The 21,428-nt window shown below is 40.6% G+C and overlaps 1 protein-coding gene across 1 annotated transcript; it reads right to left on the bottom strand.

The window, feature by feature from the left end:
• Positions 1-9,506: 9,506 nt before the first annotated feature.
• Positions 9,507-17,856, bottom strand: LOC143283294 (uncharacterized). The gene is made up of 3 exons (XM_076589478.1): positions 17,750-17,856; positions 14,187-15,793; positions 9,507-12,691 (listed from the first exon to the last, which is right to left on the bottom strand). The coding sequence occupies exons 2-3, from the start codon at positions 15,574-15,576 to the stop codon at positions 12,327-12,329; spliced, it is 1,755 nt and encodes a 584-aa protein (XP_076445593.1). The 5' UTR covers positions 15,577-15,793; positions 17,750-17,856; the 3' UTR covers positions 9,507-12,326.
• Between the last annotated feature and the right edge of the window lie 3,572 nt (positions 17,857-21,428).

Raw genomic sequence — 21,428 nt, forward strand, 5'->3', positions numbered from 1 at the left:
GCGTCACAGCTTTCAGACAAATCCATACAGGCTTAAAATATGTGACACTGAACAGTGGCAACGTAGTCTTCCAGGGGAATTCACACAGGGAAAACTGTTGTGACAAGACAGCAATCCAGTCCAATCCAGTGTGATCAAAATCGCAATGCGTGTGTCAAGTGTGAGAATTCATCCAGGGGAAGTAATTGCGACTGAATGGAAATACCCGAATATGGCAGGCGTTGTTTCCCTTATCCTAGTTTACGTACGAAAACTGTGGATACAAAGTAGTTCTTTGTGCCTGTACGCGTGCAGTAAACTGAATTCACAGCCACAGTTGAGTTGTCTGGATATAGCATAATATAGATACATGAATATTAACATTTTACTCAACAGGTAAGCAAATAGATGAGATGCTTGATATTTTCATGACTAAAGTTTAAAAGTGGAAACCATGCAAATCAGTGAATAATAATTAAAATAGATATCTATATAACACACTATCCAGACATCTGCTCTAGGTGGTTTAAAAAAAAAACACGTTTTTTTACGTAAAACATTACAAAAATATTATGTGGCAAGCAAACTACACACACACGCGCGCGCACGCACTCACATACACAGACAGAGAGAGAGAGAATGAAAGAGCAGTTACTACACATGTTCATCACAATACTTCAGAACTGGAAAACATGCTCTTTTCATGTGATACCACACCCCCTTTCCATCCCCTCCTCCCTAGACAACCAGATAAACAACCATTTACCAATCAACAACCATTTACCTGAACATCTAGTCGTCAGCCCCATCCTCATATAATATGCGGCTTCTGTTCAAACATGTCTGTGTGTGTGTGCGCGTGCGTGTGCATGTGTGAGTGTGCACAAGTTCTTGTATTGATATGCACACGTATGTATCCTAAATTCTACTGTATCTACTGTAAACATGTGTTTGTGTATGATTTTTTATTTACGTTTGTACATTTTTATGTACTTTCCTCCCATTAAAATATTTCTTGTGACCCCGGTACACTTGGTAATAAAGAGATATTCTTTTCTTTCTTTTTTTTGTGGAGCCTCCAACCTCCTTTTTTTCCCACTTTTTTTTTTTTTTTTTTTTTTTTTTTGGTGGGGCCTCCATCCTCCTTTTTTCCCACATCTTTCTTTTTCTTCTTTCACAAACTCATATTTACCTTTCATGCACCACTTTCCCCCACACACCTTAACTAATCACTTTCATTCTTTCCCCTATCGTCTGGCGCAGCAATTGCCCCAGTGTGTCTTTAGGCATGCATTTCAAGAATATTTGATGTCTGTGTACATTTGCCAGAGTTTTTTTGATGTTCTAGTGTTCTGGTGTATGCATTCTAAACATGTATGACAAGTGATTACATCTGTCTGGGTTTATTGTTGCCCTAGTGTGAGTTGTTTGTTTGATATTGAAGCTTTTCTGTCATCCATCCTCTCTCTCTTCCTTCTCTATCTTAACCCAATATATAAACAAATAAATAAATAAATGAATAAAAGATATGTCATCTGTGTATCGTAACAATGGACGGACCCTATCTTCCCATTTAATGTTTACATTTCAGTGGTTTTGCTGACCTAGAGCATGTATGTAACAGTGTATGCGGAGTTAGAAGTGGTAGGGCACATCCTTTCCATTGAACATCTCTCCCAGAAGGCACATATTCTATTCTAAATGTCATCAGAACCAGTTGCCTCACACATCTTCAGGGATTGACAACTTCTGCTCTGTGTCATATAAGAAAAGTAGCATTCAGGCCTCCAAGACCAAGGAGCAGAGAGATAAAGAAATAATTCACTGCTGAAGCGGAACTTGTATAAACTGCAGCTCCCACGCATGACACAATATATAGATATACTTCTCAATTTTGATGTCTGTCTATGGTGACAAAGTCACCGGCCAATTACCCAAGCACCAGTCCTGGCTGTCCTGACATGGATGCTATGGTCCAGTCCAGTTTAGATTGTCTGTGATAGATAATGATGAAGTCAAACCGTCAACACACACACACACACACACACACAGATAATGATGAAGTCAAACTGTCAACACACAGAGATAATGAAGAAGTCAAACTGTCAACACACACACAGAGATAATGAAGTCAAACCGTCAACACACACAGATAACGATGAAGTCAAACTGTCAACACACGGAGATAATAATGAAATCAAACTGTCAACACACACATACAGATAACAATGAAGTCAAACTGTCAACACACACAGATAACGATGAAGTCAAACTGTCAGCACACACACAGAGATAACAATGAAGTCAAACTGTCAACACACAGAGATAACAATGAAGTCAAAGTGTCAACACACACAGATAATGAAGTCAAACTGTCAACACACACAGATAACAATGAAGTCAAACTGTCAACACACACAGATAACGATGAAGTCAAACTGTCAGCACACACACAGAGATAACAATGAAGTCAAACTGTCAACACACAGAGATAACAATGAAGTCAAAGTGTCAACACACACACACTGAGATAATGATGAAGTCAAACTGTCAACACACACACACACACAGAGATAATGATGAAGTCAAACTGTCAACACACACACACACAGATAACGATGAAGTCAAACTGTCAACACACACACACACAGATAACGATGAAGTCAAACTGTCAACACACACACACACAGAGATAACGATGAAGTCAAACTGTCAACACACACACACACAGATAATGATGAAGTCCAAACAGCATATAGTTAAAGAAGATATGCTTTATTGGGGCAATATTGGGGTAACCAAAGCATCATCAGAATATAAAAAAAACGTATATTTAAGTATTCATAACAATGGCACTTCAGTGGGCAAACGTTGCCAAGTAAAAGTGACTCAAACATGCTGATGCATGACAAGGACAAGCTGCACACTGTGGGCAAAAAACTGATCAACAGTAACTGACTAGTGTATAGTTCATTCGCAGAAAGAAAAAAAAAGGGGGGGGGGGGGTGGAAAGGAATATAATGACCATGAGCAATGCGACCCACACATATTTGAAGCACTGGAGCAAAATCAACAAGGAATGGTAACAATCTTATCACCAATAAAATCCAACTTCTCACATGGAATAATGGCATTCTGCACATGTATGGGTGAAGGGAGAGCACGTTAAAGTTCATGAATCAAACCCGCTAAGGACTTACAGTAGATCATGTTTGTAATTTAGTTCTGTTCTTACTCAGTACGTTTATGTGTATTTGATTGTGCTCTCATATCTGTGAAACTGCATGTTTGTTGCATATCTGTTATGTGCGTGTGTGTGTGCGTATGTGTGAACGTGTGTCTGCAAGTTTTACATTTATTTCATTATTTATCATCATTATTGTCTTTTTATTTTATTTTATTTTTTTATCTCTGTTTATCTCTTTTTCTTTTTCTGTTTTTTGTTGTTGTTTTTTTGTGCGCTTAGAGTTGACAAGGATGAATACAGAAATTCTTTATGAAAGGGGCAGTTTTTATAAATGTTGCATTTCTTTACTGCAGTTTGTATGCATTATCACCGGTAAGTGCAACAGACATAGATATATAAATTCAATTCAGCTGTATTATAGGAAAAATCATAAACAAAATACCGGTACAAAGGCTGAAGTTAACAGATAAATCATTTCAGCAGACGAGCAACTGTATGACAAAACAGGTCATGACTGCACACATCAGTAATAAATTCTGCCAATATAGGTATTTTCAAAACAATTAAGCACCAGCAAAAACACACAAAATGTCAAACTTCCAAGGTAAATTTTCAGAAAACCTGTGAAAGTATAACTAGAAAAAAAATCCTCATCAAAACCGGTGGTACGGGTCAACAGTAATACAGTCTCATCTTTTCATGAGAAGACTTATAAAATCTGTTCTCTTAGACTTGAAACCGGTGCTCATGATTATGGTCAGAAATCAAAATCAAAAAAAAAAAAACAACAACAATTTTTAATTAATTTTAAAGACAAACATTTTCAAAGTCACAACAGAGCGGCATCACTAACTCAGATGAGTGAGAAGCAGACCAAGCAAAAATGCCACATCCAATTCTTTTTTCAAGTGGTAATCTGTATAGTTACAAATCTAGAGTCATTCGAGTCCCACGTTTTTATAGATATACATACGTATATACATACATTATATATATATATATATATATATATATATATATATATATACACACAGACTGGGATATCTACTCCGCTCATTCCACTACATCTTGAATGGAGATCTGGGTGCTAGTCTTTCGCAATGATAAACAGAGGTCCAGTGCAACCTGCACCGACGCACACTAAAAAAGCTGATGGCAACAAAGGGTTCACCATGACAACAACAACAACAACAACAAAAATGGAAAAATTCACTTGCAGACAGAAAAACAACAACAACAACAACAAAGTAAAATACTCTTCAATGGAAAAAAACCAACCCAAATTCTACAAAAAACTGTTTTGAAAAAAAAAAAAAAAAAAAAAAAAAAAGCAATCACAATACAATACAATCACTATACATTCTACACTGCTGCAATAAAACGTTAGGAAGAAAAAAAAGGTTATTCAAAAAAACTATTAGAAGCAATCACTATACATTCTACACTGCTGCAATAAAACGTTAGGAAGAAAAAAAAGGTTATTCAAAAAAAACTATTAGAAGCAATCACTATACATTCTACACTGCTGCAATAAAACATTAGGAAAAAAAAAAAGGTTATTCAAAAAAATTATTAGAAGCAATCACTATACATTCTACACTGCTGCAATAAAACGTCAGGAAAAAAAAAAGGTTATTCAAAAAAATTATTAGAAACAATCACTATACATTCTACACTGCTGCAATAAAAACGTTAGGAAAAAAAAAGGTTATTCAAAAAAACTATTAGAAGCAATCACTATACATTCTACACTGCTGCAATAAAACATTAGGAAAAAAAAAGGTTATTCAAAAAAACTATTAGAAGCAATCACTATACATTCTACACTGCTGCAATAAAACGTTAAGAAAAAAAAAAGGTTATTCCAAAAAAAACTATTAGAAGCAATCACTATACATTCTACACTGCTGCAATAAAAACGTTAGGGGGAAAAAAAGGTTATTCAAAAAAACTATTAGAAGCAATCACTATACATTCTACACTGCTGCAATAAAACGTTAGGAAAAAAAAAAGGTTATTCAAAAAAAACTATTAGAAGTAAGCATGGTAACCTCTGCTCTTCAAACACACAACTTCAAACCATTGCTGCTGAGCGGTTCCCTTCAGCTAGCATAAAAAAGAGGTACTGGGGCATCAGCCCTGTTCAGAGACAACCACCCAGCATACTTCCTTAGGTACCTGTGTGCCATCACATGGAACGCACCAAGCAGCAAAATGGTTCAAACCTGCACGCTTTTTTGTTGTTGTTTTTTTTGTTATTGTTGTTTTTTTGGTCTTGCTTTAACTCACTCAGTACGGCCAGTCCTCTCTTCTCCTCTACACAGACCCCTCGGATGTCCAGTGGGTGTCTTAATGACCCAACCTTTAGCTTCCGTCGTCAGAATTGTGGTATTCTTTGTCAACGTTCACCCCTTCTGAGTAAGAGCCTTCCGCTTGTAATATTTTGATGGTGGTAATTGGGGTGAAACGCTGTTAACGTCGTCTCTTTCGCCATTCGTATGGAGAGAGTTAAAGAGCTAAAGATACTTCAGACATTTTTATTATTCAATGCTTGCCAAGTTTATTAGATTTCTGTTCAATAAATAAAGTTCCAAGCCCTCACTGAGACAAAAACAAGATTCAATGATGAAGTGTCTTTTTAACAAACAGGTCTGCCCCCACGAAACAGACAGCAGTGAAGACAAGGAATGTTTTACAGCTGATGGATCCTGACCCAGGAAAGTGACCAGACCACCACACAGCCAAGGCCAAGATGCCCAGCCACGGAGCAGTAACCATTTGATTATATTCTATATATCATATCACAGTGACAATTCTATATATCATATCACAGTGACAATACAGTACCATACAATACATGTTCAGTACTTAGACTGGAAATTGTGTGTCCAAAACACAGTACTTAGACTGGAAATTGTGTGTCCAAAACACAGTACTTAGACTGGAAATTGTGTGTCCAAAACACAGTACTTAGACTGGAAATTGTGTGTCCAAAACACACTGTCATTCCCAGTGGGAATCCAAACAAGGAAACAGAGAAAACAATGACATAAACGGCTGATGGGGAGCAACAGCCGAGTGGTTAAAGCGTTGGACTTTCAATCTGAGGGTCCCCGAGTTCGAATCTCGGTGACAGCACCTGGTGGGTAAAGGGTGGAGATTTTTCTGTCAACATATGTGCAGACCTGCTTAGTGCCTGAACCTCCTTCGTGTGTTCACGCACGCACAAGATCAAATACGCACGTTAAAGATCCTGTAATCCGTGTCAGCGTTCGGTGGGTTATGGAAACAAGAATATACTCAGTATCCACACCCCCGAAAGCAGAGTATGGCTGCCTTCTTGGCAGGGTAAAAACAGTCATACAGGTAAAAGCCCACACATGTACATACGAGTGAACATGGGAGTTGCAGCCCACGAACGAAGAAGAAGACGACATAAACAGCTTGGTTAATTAACAGTGACAGAGTTCGACAAGTACAGCTATTTCAGCACCAAGCCAACACACACAAGTGCTAAGTGATTACAATTAAAGCGTTTGACTTTTTCAATCTGCGTGTCCTGGGTTCGAATCCTGTTCGTGGCACCTGGAGTGTTTAGGACAGAGATTTTCCCTGTTTCACAAGCCACCAGACGTTCAAGTGCCTGAACCCCCTTCATGTGTACAAGCATGCAGAAAATTAAATATACATGTTTGAAGATCCTGCGTAACCCATGTCAGCAATATGGAATCTTTAAAAAAAAAAAAAAAAAAAAAAAAATTTATGAACACATCCAGCAAGCACATCTCCGCAAACTGAGTACAGTTGCCTACATGGCAAAAGACAAAAAGAGTCAGGGAAAAAAAAAAAAGCTCACTAATAAATGTGAGTGAATAATGGGCGGTGCAGCCCACAAATGCAGAAGGCGCAAAGGGGAGCTAATTCAGAAAAACGAGGCAAAAAGATGACCTTGTGAACTTTGGATGAGCCAGTTCTCTTTGAACCACAGCAAAGATCAGCACTTATTTTGTGTGGGGGATAAATCAGTTGAAAAAACAAAATTCTGTATATATATGTAGTTGGGTATCAATGCATTAAATTTCCTGTATTTTGACAAAATCCTGTATATATATGTAGTTGGGTATCAATGCATTAAATTTCCTGTATTTTGACAAAATCCTGTATATATATATATATATATATATATATATATATATATATATATATGTAGTTGGGTATCAATGCATTAAATTTCCTGTATTTTGACAAAATCATATATATATATATATATATATATATATATATATATATATATATATATGTAGTTGGGTATCAATGCATTAAATTTCCTGTATTTTGACAAAATCCTGTGTATATATATATATATATGTAGTTGGGTATCAATGCATTAATTTTCCTGTATTTTGACAAAATTATATATATATATATGTAGTTGGGTATCAATGCATTAAATTTCCTGTATTTTGACAAAATCCTGTATATATATATATATATATATATATATATATATATATATATATATATATATATATATATATATATATATATATATATATGTAGTTGGGTATCAATGCATTAAAGTTCCTGTATTTTGACAAGCATAATTATTTATTTCTATAAACAATTGTCAGGATTCTTACAAGTCATCAGCACCACAAACATATTGCATACACAGCCCCCCCCACCCCCCCAGCACCCTCCCCCCAAAAAAATCAATACCATATCATATGTGAAATTATGTGAATGTCATGAAGTACTCTTTCGCAAAGGCATGATTCAAGAATCACACATGCATGCACAAACATACTTGAGCATATGTGCATGTGCCTACAAAACCATGGATTTTTTTTTTTTTAACACAAAAACTATTCCACCTTTATTTTTTCACTGAACATTTCAAAATATTTTCTTTGGCACTTTTTGACAGCAACATGCACTGTGTATATGTATATATGTGAATTTGAAATATATCTTCACTCTAGGCATGGACATACATGTGCAAACCAGCAAATGCACACAAAAACCAATAAAACTTGCACTGATTGAATAAATGAACATCAAGGTCACACAATTATTATCATCATCATTGTGGTTTATGGCCAAACTGACCAGTTTCAGTTTCAGTAGCTCAAGGAGGCGTCACTGCGTTCGGACAAATCCATATACGCTACACCGCATCTGCCAAGCAGATGCCTGACCAGCAGCGTAACCCAACGCGCAAACTGACCACAAGGGCCATACCTTAGAACTTGAAAAGAAACAACCCTGAAAAGAAAATTAGCCACGAGCAGTTATAATTATTCAATCATGCAAAGTTAACCTAGGACATACCTCTGATGTTGACCATTCCATCAAATTTTTGCCAAAGGATTAAAAAAAAAAAAAAAAAAAAAAAAACCCACACACATAACAAAAACCATCTAACCTGAACAGATACATACATAATAGATTAACACACAAAATTATATATATAACAATGTGGTTGTTGCACGAGTGTGCAACCTGACTTCAATCACAAAACTGTTCACTTTAGTTAAAGCAGAGGAGTGGATCTGGCACAGAAGGGGAGGGGAAAGAGGAGGAGGGGGGGGGAGAAGGAGTGGATCTGGCACAGAAGGGGAGGGGAAAGAGGAGGGGGGGGGGAGAAAGGAGTGGATCTGGCACAGAAGGGGAGGGGAAAGAGGAGGGGGGGGGGGGAGAAAGGAGTGGATCTGGCACAGAAGGGGAGGGGAAAGAGGAGGGGGGGGGGCAGAAAGGAGTGGATCTGGGCACAGAAGGGGGAGGGGGAAAGAGGAGGGGGGGGGAGGAAAGGAGTGGATCTGGCACAGAAGGGGAGGGGAAAGAGGAGGGGGGGGGGGAGAAAGGAGTGGATCTGGCACAGAAGGGGAGGGGAAAGAGGAGGGGGGGGGAGAAAGGAGTGGATCTGGCACAGAAGGGGAGGGGAAAGAGGGAGGGGGGGGGGAGAAAGGAGTGGATCTGGCACAGAAGGGGAGGGGAAAGAGGAGGGGGGGGGGAGAAAGGAGTGGATCTGGCACAGAAGGGGAGGGGAAAGAGGAGGGGGGGGGGGGGAGAAAGGAGTGGATCTGGCACAGAAGGGGAGGGGAGAAGGAGGAGGGAGGGGGGGAGACAAGGAGTGGATCTGGCACAGAAGGGGAGGGGAAAGAGGAGGGGAGGGGGGAGAAAGGAGTGGATCTGGCACAGAAGGGGAGGGGAAAGAGGAGGGGGGGGGGGAGAAAGGAGTGGATCTGGCACAGAAGGGGAGGGGAAAGAGGAGGGGGGGGGGAGAGAAAGGAGTGGATCTGGCACAGAAGGGGAGGGGAAAGGAGGAGGGGGGGGGGGAGAAAGGAGTGGATCTGGCACAGAAGGGGAGGGGAAAGAGAGGGGGGGGGGAGAAAGGAGTGGATCTGGCACAGAAGGGGAGGGGAAAGAGGAGGGAGGGGGGGGGGGAAAGGAGTGGATCTGGCACAGAAGGGGAGGGGAAAGAGGAGGAGGGGGGGGGAGAAAGGAGTGGTGGGTGGGGAGAGTTCTGAAAGGGGGCTGCATGGGGGAGGGTGGGGACGGAGGGGGGTGGGGGAGGGGTATCGGTCATTGTCAGAGCCTGGGAAAAGGAAGAAAAACATTGTTGGACTGATGCCATTCAGCACTGTGATAGACAATATCAGAACTTTTAGATTCTTGAAGCTGAGCATTTTCATACACCTGATGTATAATCAACACATGATAAATGCTTTCATCAGTAATATTGCACAAGCAAAACAATCAAAACCATTCAATGATTAATAAAACCAAAACATTAGCACCAAAAGAACAATGCCAGTTAAATGTAGACCAAAATCTCCATTCATTATCTGCAGATTCTGTAGACTGATGTGAAACAACAAAATAAATCAATCCAGTATAATGAACTGGTTGATACTGCCTGCAAACTGTTCTTTTTTCACACTCTCTACCCCATCAGGGCAGCTGCACTTTCTGTGGACCAGCCCTTCTTCCTTCATGGGCTGCTACTCCCATGTTCACTTGTATGCACACGAGTGGGCTTTTATGTGTATGGCCGTTTTCACCCTGCCATGTACACAGCCATACTCCGTTTTCAGGGGTGTGCATGCTGGGTATGTTCTTGTTTCCATAATCCACCAAATCCTGACATGGATTACAGGATCTTTAACATGCGTATTTGATCTTCTGCGTGCGTATACACATGGGGGGTTCAGGCACCAGCAGGTCCGCACATGTTGACCTGGGAGTTCAGAAAAATCTCCACCCTTTACCCACCAGGTGCTGTTACCGAGATTCGAGCCCGAGACCCTCAGACTGAAAGTCCAACGCTTTAACCACTCGGCTACTGCACCCATCACGGACCAGCCCTTCAACAGCTGAGTGTACATCAAAAGCATGCCAAGTCCTCTTGAAAACACCAGGGGCGGGTTGCATGAGCAAACTTACCAGAGTGTACCTAACTCCAAAGTAAATGCCAAATACTTAGGAACATTCTTAACTCTCAGCAAACTTAGCACTGCAAAGATCGCCTTATGCAACATGGCCCAGATAACAATGTTGCACCTAAAGCTAACAAGCTTAAAGTACCAAGTGGGAATGCAACTGACTGAGAAAGTGAAATTCAGCTGGCCCACTCCAGTCCAAAAATATCTGTACTCGATCCAAGGGATGCAGCAAGATGTTACAAATGAATCAGTACTTGGGTACAAGTGTTACAGTGAGTCAGTGGAGTGACAGTCCTTTGGTTATTTATTGCACAATCATTTAGAAAGCATTTTTATAATCAAATTCTAGTCCAAATAGTCGGGACAGCAGCTGCCTCCTCTGCTGTTCTGATGGTCACAGCTGGACACGACTGACCATCATATTTTGAAAGCAAGGAGAATCAGGTTCAGTCACCAGGTGGGAGAACTGGGCCTGTGTGTGTGTGTGTGTGTGTGTGTGTGTGTGTGTGTGTGTGTGTGTGTGTGTGTGTGTGCGTGTGTGCGTGCGTGCATGCGTGTGTGCATTGCGTGAGCACGTGTATGTGTGTGTGTGTGTGTGCGTGAGCCAGCAAGTGTGTGCATACTTATCATGAAAAAAAAACCCCATGATATTCCACAAAAGCAAAGATGTCCCTGTCAATTTTCTGTAGAAAAACTGCCATTAATGCACACACAAAAACAATGTATTCACAATTTCCAGACAGCACAACACCTGGGCCTGTACCCAGATTACATACAAGTGTATTCCCAGCCCCTAAAAGAACCTATGAAGTATGACATTTCACAGCAGCAAATTTGTCCCTGTCAATTTTTGGTTAAAAAAAATAACAAAGCAGACAAACCATTCCTTTGAAAACAAAAAAAATCAACAGAAAAAAAACAAAGAGAAAAGAAACGCACAAATAATGATCAGAGAATAAGATAGGGAGAGGGGAGAAGCAGAGAGAGGGGGGGTGGGGGGGGGGCAGGGAGTGCAGGGGGTTCATCCCTTTGTTCACCTATGTCAATGTTCCCCCAGGTCTTTGCTGACCATTACTAACCACAAACCAAAAGTGCTGAGCTTATTTTGTCTCATCTGTGCATTATCGCAACATCTTAGCAGGTGTTTGACTGCTGCCTGACCATTACTGACCATTAACAGTGTTAAATTACATTACATCATGATGGTTGTGCAGTAATACGACTTCTTAACAAGATCTGACCATTGGCTGAGTATCACTGAATACTGCTAACCATTACTGACCACTATCTAACTGTTCTGATTGTATTTTTTTGTGAAGGCTCTAGGTAGGACTAAACCATTATCTGACACTACTGACTGCTGCTGACCATTAAGGATCACAACTGACCACTGCAAAACAGTTTTCTTAATGTAGTATAGTATGTTTATGCAACACATAGACTTCTTCACCAGTACTGATCACTAACCAAAAGTGTGTATCTTGCATTATATCAGCATCTTTTTGCATTGATGATCAGTTCTTTCTTATAAATTTATGCAATATTACTGCTTTTTCACCAGTTCTTACAACTACTGACCACAACCTAAAAGCATGTGATGAAACAAATACAGACCGGGGGGAGAACTGGCAGAATACAGACCTGGGGAAACACAGACATGTTCCCATACTTGGTTACAATCAAAGGCACTCTCTTTCTCTCACTGATGAGATCAACTAACCAGTGAGATCAAACAGCACAAAAACAAACAACCCAACCAGAGCCGCTCCCCAGCAAAGAAGCGATGCACTTTTCACGGCACCGCCGTCGTTGGACACTTCCCTCACCTGATTCAACTTCATGACAAAGCCAGACTCCGCCACGCCCGACTGGCGCTGGTACACAAACCGCAGGTCCCTGGCGGTGCTGGTGTAGCTGATGGTGGAATTGTCTGCCGAGCATGTGGGGGTGATTTCCGAAGAGTTGTCTGCGGAGTCGCCATTGTAGACATGGAAGTTGGGAAAGGAACAGCTGTCTTTGTCAAAGGGGACACCACGTGAGGAATCCTCCGCCCAGTCCACACTCACTATGATGCCATTTCCTGAGAGAAAAGAAAGATAAATAAATGCATTATCATTTAATATCAATCATCATTTTCAAATTGTTACTGGTGTTTCTAATAAAAACTTAACTGAACCATTAGTAAAACTTCCATTTCATAAATAAATTTGAAAAACACATCTCTATATGTACCACTGTATTCTATTGTATTGCATTTGTATTGTATTGCATTGCATTGCATTGCATTGTATTGTATTGTACTACTCTTTTGTCATGACAGAGATTTCTCACCATGGGGAGTGCATCATTACAGTGAAAGTACCACGTTTCCACTTTTTTCTTCTTTTTTGTGCTTGCTAGTGTATTTGTTTCCAGGACTATCATTGGATTTTGCTACAGAAGATCACAGGGACAGCCTTTTGGTTGCTGTGGGTTCTTTAAAATGTGCTAAATGCTTGCTGCACGTGCGCTCTCAGTTTATCATCTCATCCGAATGACCTCATTTTATTTTATGTTAACTGTTAAACAATACTTGCATCATAATCACAGTATGGGTGTTATGCAATTTAGGCAACACAGGAAATGCAATTTAGGCAACACAGGAAATGCAATTTAGGCAAAATGTTCCCATGTTGCAAGGCTTCACCAGCACACTGACAGATGACAGAAGCACATATGACTCACAGAAACTCGGTCATGATGAGTTTATTACAATATCAGTTATATAATGCATTCCAATTCCATGCAAATTGTTCAAGGCAAGTAATAATGACACTACTGACAGCCAGCATAAGTTCGTTACTTTAAACTGTAATTTAGGCACAAGGGCATGTGTTCTGCTCAAGTGATATGAGATAATCAGACTATAAATATAACTATAATCAGAACCTATGTGTTCATGATTAAAATCGTCTACCAACTTGTTTTACTTCATGCACTTCCCTTCTCTTCCATTGCTCTATCTCATTTTTTTTCCTGTTTGTTATATATATATCTATTAATGATACACCATGAAACGTGTGTGAAGATGGGAAAGACACCCAGCATCCCCAAGGGGGTTATGAACACCACCACCAAATCTGTCACACTGCAGCAGGCTCACTAAGTAACCGTGCAAAGTTTTCTCCTCTGTCTTGACTGCATCTATTGATCGTTAAGTGCACATACACCCAACCTATGCAAAATCAACAACAGAACAAAAAAATGTTACTTTATAATTTGTATTTCCTCATTCACTGTCAGTGTGTTTCACAAAAACAGGGTTGGACCAAACAATTTTATTGGTCCTCCTCAGCTTGTGTGCCTGCTTCTGTGAGCCTCATAAGTATACCATTACGTAGGAAATGTTCTACTTTAAGTTCTGATTACATAATTGTGTATCATTAATAGCTCATAATGTTACTCGGCAAAGTGGACTTTCAAATGTGTTCATGTCGATACTTTAAATGGTATGAAACTGACACACCAAAATACATACACACAATACTTTCATATAGGCATATCATATATGCTGACTGCAAATCTTTGCCGCTTACCTTTATCCTTTGCAGTAAAAATCCACTGGCATACAAGCCCGTTTTCAATGTCTCCCAGAGGTATTGACTTCATCACCACACGATCTGCCACATACTTGGATCCAACGACCGTCTTCCGCACAGGAAACCCTTGACAAGCAGACTTGTACACTGCTGTGAAGTGCAGCAAAAATGATCGCCTGACCTGTTCTGTGTTTGAGTGAAATGCAATGTACATGGTTGTATTTTCGCTCCACACAGGAAATGCGTTGCCATTGCAGATGCTGACTTTGTGGCCATTGACAAGCAGGTAGTCCTTGCTCTCATCACAGTCCTGCTGAAACTGTGCAGCCTCCAGCTGGTACAGTTTGATGACTCTAATTCTTCCAGTGTAGATGCGCCACTGACAGCGCTGCTCTTGTCCTGCCCCCTGCAGACTGAAGGAGCTCCCTTTGAAGCGGTACTTCTCTCCCACCCTGGCCAACATTGGCATTAGTATGGACGGGCAGGACTGGACTGACCAGTACTTGAAGTAAAAAGACTGATACGCACCGCCAGAGCTGTCCGACACCAGGTTGACCAGTATGGACCCTGTGGTGCTGGAGTGGGTGAAGTGGACACCTGGGTCCTTGCACAGGGGGATGATGGTGGGGCCTGCCGTGCTGTTGACGTTCCCGTCCATCACCACAAAGTGATCTCCTCCTCTGCACTCATGTGAGCTGTCCGAGTCGTACCAGGATGTCTTCAACTCCAGGTTCACCACACCTTCATCGGGAGATCTAAACTCCCACTTGCACACCATGTTGTCTGGAAACCGGCTCAACAAACCGGCTGGGCTAAGTCTCTCACTGCTGTATTCACTTCCTGGCTGAGCAATGACTATTCTGCGTTCAGTTCTTGGGCACACTTCATCCGTCCATACAAAAGCCATGATGCGCATGAACAGGAAGTTCTCTGTCAAAGCTGATGTTGTGTTCAAACTGACCAGTATTGAGAACCCAGGATAACCAACCACTGGATTGTAAATGGTCAGATCTGGATTGAAAAGCTTGTCCATGCATTCCAGAGTTATGGGGTTAAGGGTGCCATCAGCTGGGTTCTTCTCGGACACAGAGAAAACATTCTTGTCACAGGAAAGGGTACTAGCATTAGCGATACCTGTCAACACAACCTGGTTGCTCATGGTGCTGTTTCCAGCAGCTATTAACCAGCTGCATGCTGCTCCATCCGGCTGGGACTGGTTGAAGGTGAGGTTGACTATGAGGTAACCTTGGTCAGGAGTTTTAATGGCGACTTGATCACCACATGTGGTTGTCACATGACTGATGTTTGTGCAATAGAAACACTCAGGGAAAGCTGTCATGAAAATCAGCAGCACTGTGACAGTGGTGCAAACTTTTCTGATGGCCATGATTATGCCACTGCTGTCAAGTGTTTGCTTTTGAAGTGTGAGGTGAGATGAGGGGCATTAATAATTTACACAGTATAATAGTATATACTGCAGAAGTGGAGCAGTCAGGATGATGAAAGCTGATGGGATTTCTGTGCTAACAGATATGCAAAAAGTCTTGATATTGGTAGGTGCAAGAGTTGGCAGCACAATCAGTCCCTCAGCGTTGCTCAAACACCTGTGAAAAGAAATGAAAAAACAACAACTATAATTACAGCATTCTACATAATTTCAGAACTGTAAACAGATAGCTATATTCATTTTCATCAGGATTTTTACAGCCCACCAGAAGCTTTAACCATTTCAGCATTTTGCCAAATGGGAAGACTATAGTGTCATTCTATTCATCAATTCATCTTTCAAGAGTTGCTCAAATTTCCTCTGCGACAGTGTGGGTGTACTGTCTAGTTTTTGTATCCCTTGAACTGGTTGGTACAACCATATATTATCTCTTTTCTCCCATACCCACTCATTCACATGGCACCCACATATGCATGGACATGCATGTTGCACAAACCACCCAATACTTTATAAACCTTGTTCTACACATGCACCCCACATATTCAAATACTCTGGTTCGCTGGTAAACACAATGGCCATGGAATAAAAACTGGTTCTCAAGCAACTGATTTACATTTTAGGCATAAATAACAAACAAGTAACTGGTTTAATTTGTTTGAAATCAAACAGTCAAAGCCTGTGACAGGCTACACAGTTTAAGGGATACAGTCAACCACTTTTGTTCAACAGCTTTTTAGTGATTCAATACCTGTTGGTAGTTCTTTCCCTTGGGCTTGGAGAGAGAATACTTTGTTGGACATGTCTCACATGTCTAAATTAATCCTAACAATATTAACAATAAAAATCATGATAATGATCACGATAAGAAGAATTAATGAATAAATTCAAAATAGAATAAGATAATAATAATAATTTTTGGAGCACATGAAACCTGTAGTCTTCAAATCAAGAGCTTAATTCTGCATCCACAATGCACCATGGCAAATTCACCACCCCTGTTACAAACATTTAATAAAATAACACCTGTGAAAACGGCAGGAGAGCGGGGCTTTCTCAATAACAAAATTGTCCACACAGAATATGTTCCCAGCGTTAAGACCAAGCTGGTGAACACACAGTAGTGAGAGCTGCACATTGGCAAACTATCAGATGCCACAACTTTATCAACTAATGCAATATAACAAGTTATGCAACCCCTCTATCATCATCTCTTCATTAACATCCCAGCCTACACACCAAGTCCCTCTCCATATCACCCCATGACAGGCGCAATAGCGGAGTGGTTTAAGGGTTGGACTTTCAATCTGAGGGTCCCGGGTTCAAATCACGGTGACGGTGCCTGGTGGGTAAAGGGTGGAAATTTTTCCGATCTCCCAGGTCAACATATGTGCAGACCTGCTAGTGCCTGAACCCCATTCGTGTGTATACGCACGCAGAAGATCAAATACTCACGTTAAAGATCCTGTAACCTATGTCAGTGTTCGGTAGGTTATGGAGACACGAAAATACCCAGCATGCATGAACCATGACAGTGTCATCGGCAAGTCGATGTTGGTCGAGTAACGGAAAGAAGAAGAAGAAGAAGACCCCTGCCCCCATACATCACGATCTTCTTCCAACAAGCACTACACTGTCATATCTACACACAAAATTAAAGTGCAGGACCAAAAATATACCCAGTACTAACATCACAACCAGCCCATCCCCACGCCATGACGAAGCGAGTAACGTCAAGCAAATAAATTTTATGAGACTGCAATAATTATTTTGCGACTGTCGTGTGTGTCTGTACCTACAGGTGTGCGTGCTTGTCTTTATTCACTTTGTCATAGCATGGGAACAGGCTGCTGATGGTATTAGTACGTTTTCACCCCTTAACTTATTTCTCCTATTTAAGGGTCAGAAATTCGTGGACAAGGTTCTGTCAGGCAAACTCGTTCCGTAAACTCCTCTTGCGCACTTTCATTTCCGAGGACAACTGTTCAGAACAAGGAAATGTATTTATCGACTCTGTCACACAGACTATTAACTCAAAAGACACACACACTTAAGTCCATATTCAGTCAGTATCATAATTCAATGCAATTAAATTCAGACATTTTACTCCACTTACTTTGTTCAGATGTGTTGCTAAATGTGAAATGATTTCGGTCTGCCCACTTTTCCGGTTTTGTTACGTTCCGGACACGAATGAAGTCTGCAATCCCATTGGTTGCAAAGATTGTCTAAATTTAGCTATCACGTGACTGGGAGTGTCGATTGAATGTAATGCTGTGTATTTTTATTGCGGTGACTACAAAAGTTTAACCACTGTGTGTGTGTGTGTGTGTTTGAAGCCACCCTTTATCTGTGTGTTCAAGCACTGATAAAAACCGCACTCAACTGGTTACAGCCGGCAGACGCCTGCAAAGCCTGCACATGAAAAGGCACGGCAGAATACGAGAACCAAGTTATAACAAGAGAGGCAAGGTCTTTAACACTCGCTTGTGATACACACACACAAAAAAAAAGAAAAGAAAAAAAGGTGGCGCTCTCAGCGTAGCGACGCGCTCACGGTCACCGAATTTCAACAGAGAAATCTGTTGTGACAAAAAAAAGAGAAATTCAAATACAATACAAAAAAATCGTTAAACTGTGTTCAGTGTATTTGTTATTGAAAAGCTTCGGGTTAAAAAAGAAAAAGAAAAAAAAAGGCCTGAGCACAGATTCGAACCCGGCATGATCGGACGGGAAGAAATTGTCTCACCGTCACTATACTATTGCTTTTTTAAGGGCGATAAATCGATTGCGATATTCCAAGTCATAACGCTGTTAAAATCATCAGTACTCAGTCATTTTGGTGTATCTCAGGCATTTAAAAATTCTTTAAGGGCAATTAAGAATTTTTCAAGTCCGCCGCGATGAAGGAGACGTAGCTATCGCCACAATCACATAGTGACATTTAGTCGTTTTTCTCTGGATCTAAATAGATGTACAAGTTTAGTTACACCCACCCACCCCTCCTCCCCCCGAAAGTACAACACGGTCGATTCAATTTCCCTTTTATATTCATTCTAGCTAATTGAGTATCCACTTTAAAAGGTTCATGTGCAGTAAACACGTCGATGATACAGTGTATGTGTTCTGTCCAGAATTTGAATTTCTGTATATTTGTACTGATGCGTGTGTTGGAGCTCATGTACGTTTATATGTATTTGACTGTGCTTTCATATGTGCTTGTACAAGTAAGTGTTCATCTCTGTGAGTGTGTGTTTGTGTGTGTGTGTGTGTGTGTGTGTGTGTGTGTGTGTGTCGTGGAAGCTGCGATACTCAGACTAGAAATGAGTGTGTGGAGGAGGGGGGTAGAGGAGGTGCAAGGTATTGTGTGTGTGTGTGTGTGTTGGAGCTCAGGTACGTTTATATGTATTTGACTGTGCTTTCATATCTGTGAAACTGCATGTTTGGTGCATTTCTGTTATGGATGTGTGGGTGTATGTGTGAATGTGTGTCTTCATGTTTTACATTTATTCGCTTATTTATCACCATTGTTGCCTTATTTATTTATTTATTTATATTTTATTATTATCATTTTATTAGTATTACTAATATTATTACTACTACCTTTTTCTATATTATAATTATTATTTATTTATTTATTTATTTATGCAAGCTTATCTATTATTTATTCCCCCGTTTGTTTTTTGTTGTTGTTGTTGTTTTTTCTCAAGGCCTGACTAAGCGCGTTGGGTTACGCTGCTGGTCAGGCATCTGCTTGGCTTGGCAGATGTGGTGTAGCGTATATGGTTTTGTCCGAACGCAGTGACGCCTCCTTGAGCTACTGAAACTGTACTGATGCGAACACAGAGGAAAGATCAAGGTCACACCGTTACTCCAGGGCTACTGCAACTGGGATGCGGTTATAAGCTTATGGTGTTTTCGGAATCCCGGAAATGGCCTCAACGAAATAAACCGTTAATGACAGAGTCCACACGGCTTCAAGTTAATTCGGGAGACTTACAAACTCTTATTGGTATGACTGAAGATTTTTTTTCCTACGATTTTTAAGCCGAAGATGGTATTGACGGACCGGCAAAGTATTTCCATGGAAAATGGCACTGGTTAAAGTTTACCACGCACACGCACACCGTGACACACAAACACACACACGAACACCGGGTTAACTCACTCAGTACGGCCAGCCCTCTCTTCTCCTCTACACAGACCCCTCGGATGTCCAGTGGGTGTCTCAATGACCCAACCTTTAGCTTCTGTCGTCAGAATTGTGGTATTCTTTGTCAACATTAACCTCTTCAGGATAAGAGCCTTCCGCTTGCAATATTTTGATGATGGTAATTGGGGTAAAACGCTGTTAACGTCGTCTCTTTCGCCGTTCGTATGGAGAGAGTTAAAACGTAGACTCACTTTGTTCACGCAAGCGAGTCAAAAAGAGCATGCTATAATTGTAGTATCAGTATTAACAATGAATGCACACATGTATTTTTAAAACAAAGTGGTACTAATGCGAATCAGTCACTGAGTAATTGGAAATGCCTTATATCACACGTTACGATCTCACAGTGGACTACAGCCACAAAAGAATCTATAACTGGCTGTCGATTAAAATATATGCATGTTTGGGGGGTGTATCCTTATACATACACTCTTCATGTGGGGGTGTGGATGATATTCTAGTTATTTTCTTTTCTTTATCCATTTATTTATTTATTTATTATTATTATTACTACTACCCCTTTTTTATATTATAATTATTATTTATTTATGTACGCTTATCTATTATTTATTCACCTTTTTTTTCTTTTTCTTTTTTCTCAAAGCCTGACTAAGTTCGTTGGGTTAATAATAATAATAATAATGGATACTTATATAGCACACTATCCAGAAATCTGCTCTAGGTGCTTTACAAAAACGCTTTTGATAACATAAAACATTATATCTATGTTACATACACACACCAAAATGTGACCACACACACACACACACACACACACACACACACACACACACACGCACGCACGCACGCACGCACGCACGCACGCACGCACACACTGCATACATACATTTTAACATACATGTGTATCTAACAGCTACCCTAACACATACACACACATAGGCAGGCACATACTTACATAAACACACGCACACACAATAGACATTCATATACATGCATGTAGTTGTGGGCCTGCCACAACTGAACTTATTGCTGAGGGAAAAGGTGAGTTTTGAGACGAGATTTAAAAGATGCGAGGGAATCAGAATGACGGAGGTTATCAGGTAGCTTGTTCCACGTCTTTGGCGATTGAAAAGAAAACGATCTGTGTCCATAGGTCTTACTTCTGACGTGAGGTATCCTGAGAAGTCGAGTATCAGAGGAAGAACGGAGCTGGCGAGACGGGGTATAGATATGGATGAGTTCAGAAAGATACTTTGGGCCAGATCCGTTGACTGCAGAAAAGGTCAGAGTGGATAGCTTATAGTCTATTCGATCAGAAACAGGCAACCAGTGGAGAGACTGAAGGAGATGAGAAACATGGTCAAATTTAGAAGCTCTGCAAATGAGTCTGGCAGCGTTATTCTGAATTCGTTGGAGTCTGTCTAACAGGTATTTGGGAAGGCCGGCCAAAAGAGAGTTGCAGTAATCCAATCTTGAGAGAACCAGAGAGCATACAAGTGTCTTGGTTGCATCGGTTGAGAGATAGTGGCGGATAGAGCTGATTCTACGCAGTTCCAAATAGGCAACTTTACAGATATTCGAAATGTGCTGTTGGAAGGAAAGAGACTGGTCCAGGATTACA

This window comes from Babylonia areolata, chromosome 6 (assembly GCF_041734735.1).
Source record: "Babylonia areolata isolate BAREFJ2019XMU chromosome 6, ASM4173473v1, whole genome shotgun sequence".
Lineage (NCBI taxonomy): Eukaryota > Metazoa > Mollusca > Gastropoda > Neogastropoda > Buccinidae > Babylonia > Babylonia areolata.

Excerpts from the sequence above, each read along its gene's own strand:
- LOC143283294 (XM_076589478.1), bottom strand. The coding sequence starts at position 15,576 with ATGGCCATCAGAAAAGTTTGCACCACTGTCACAGTGCTGCTGATTTTC. Across the intron at positions 12,692-14,186 it reads TTTTACTGCAAAGGATAAAG|GAAATGGCATCATAGTGAGT; the intron begins GTAAGCGGCAAA and ends CTTTTCTCTCAG.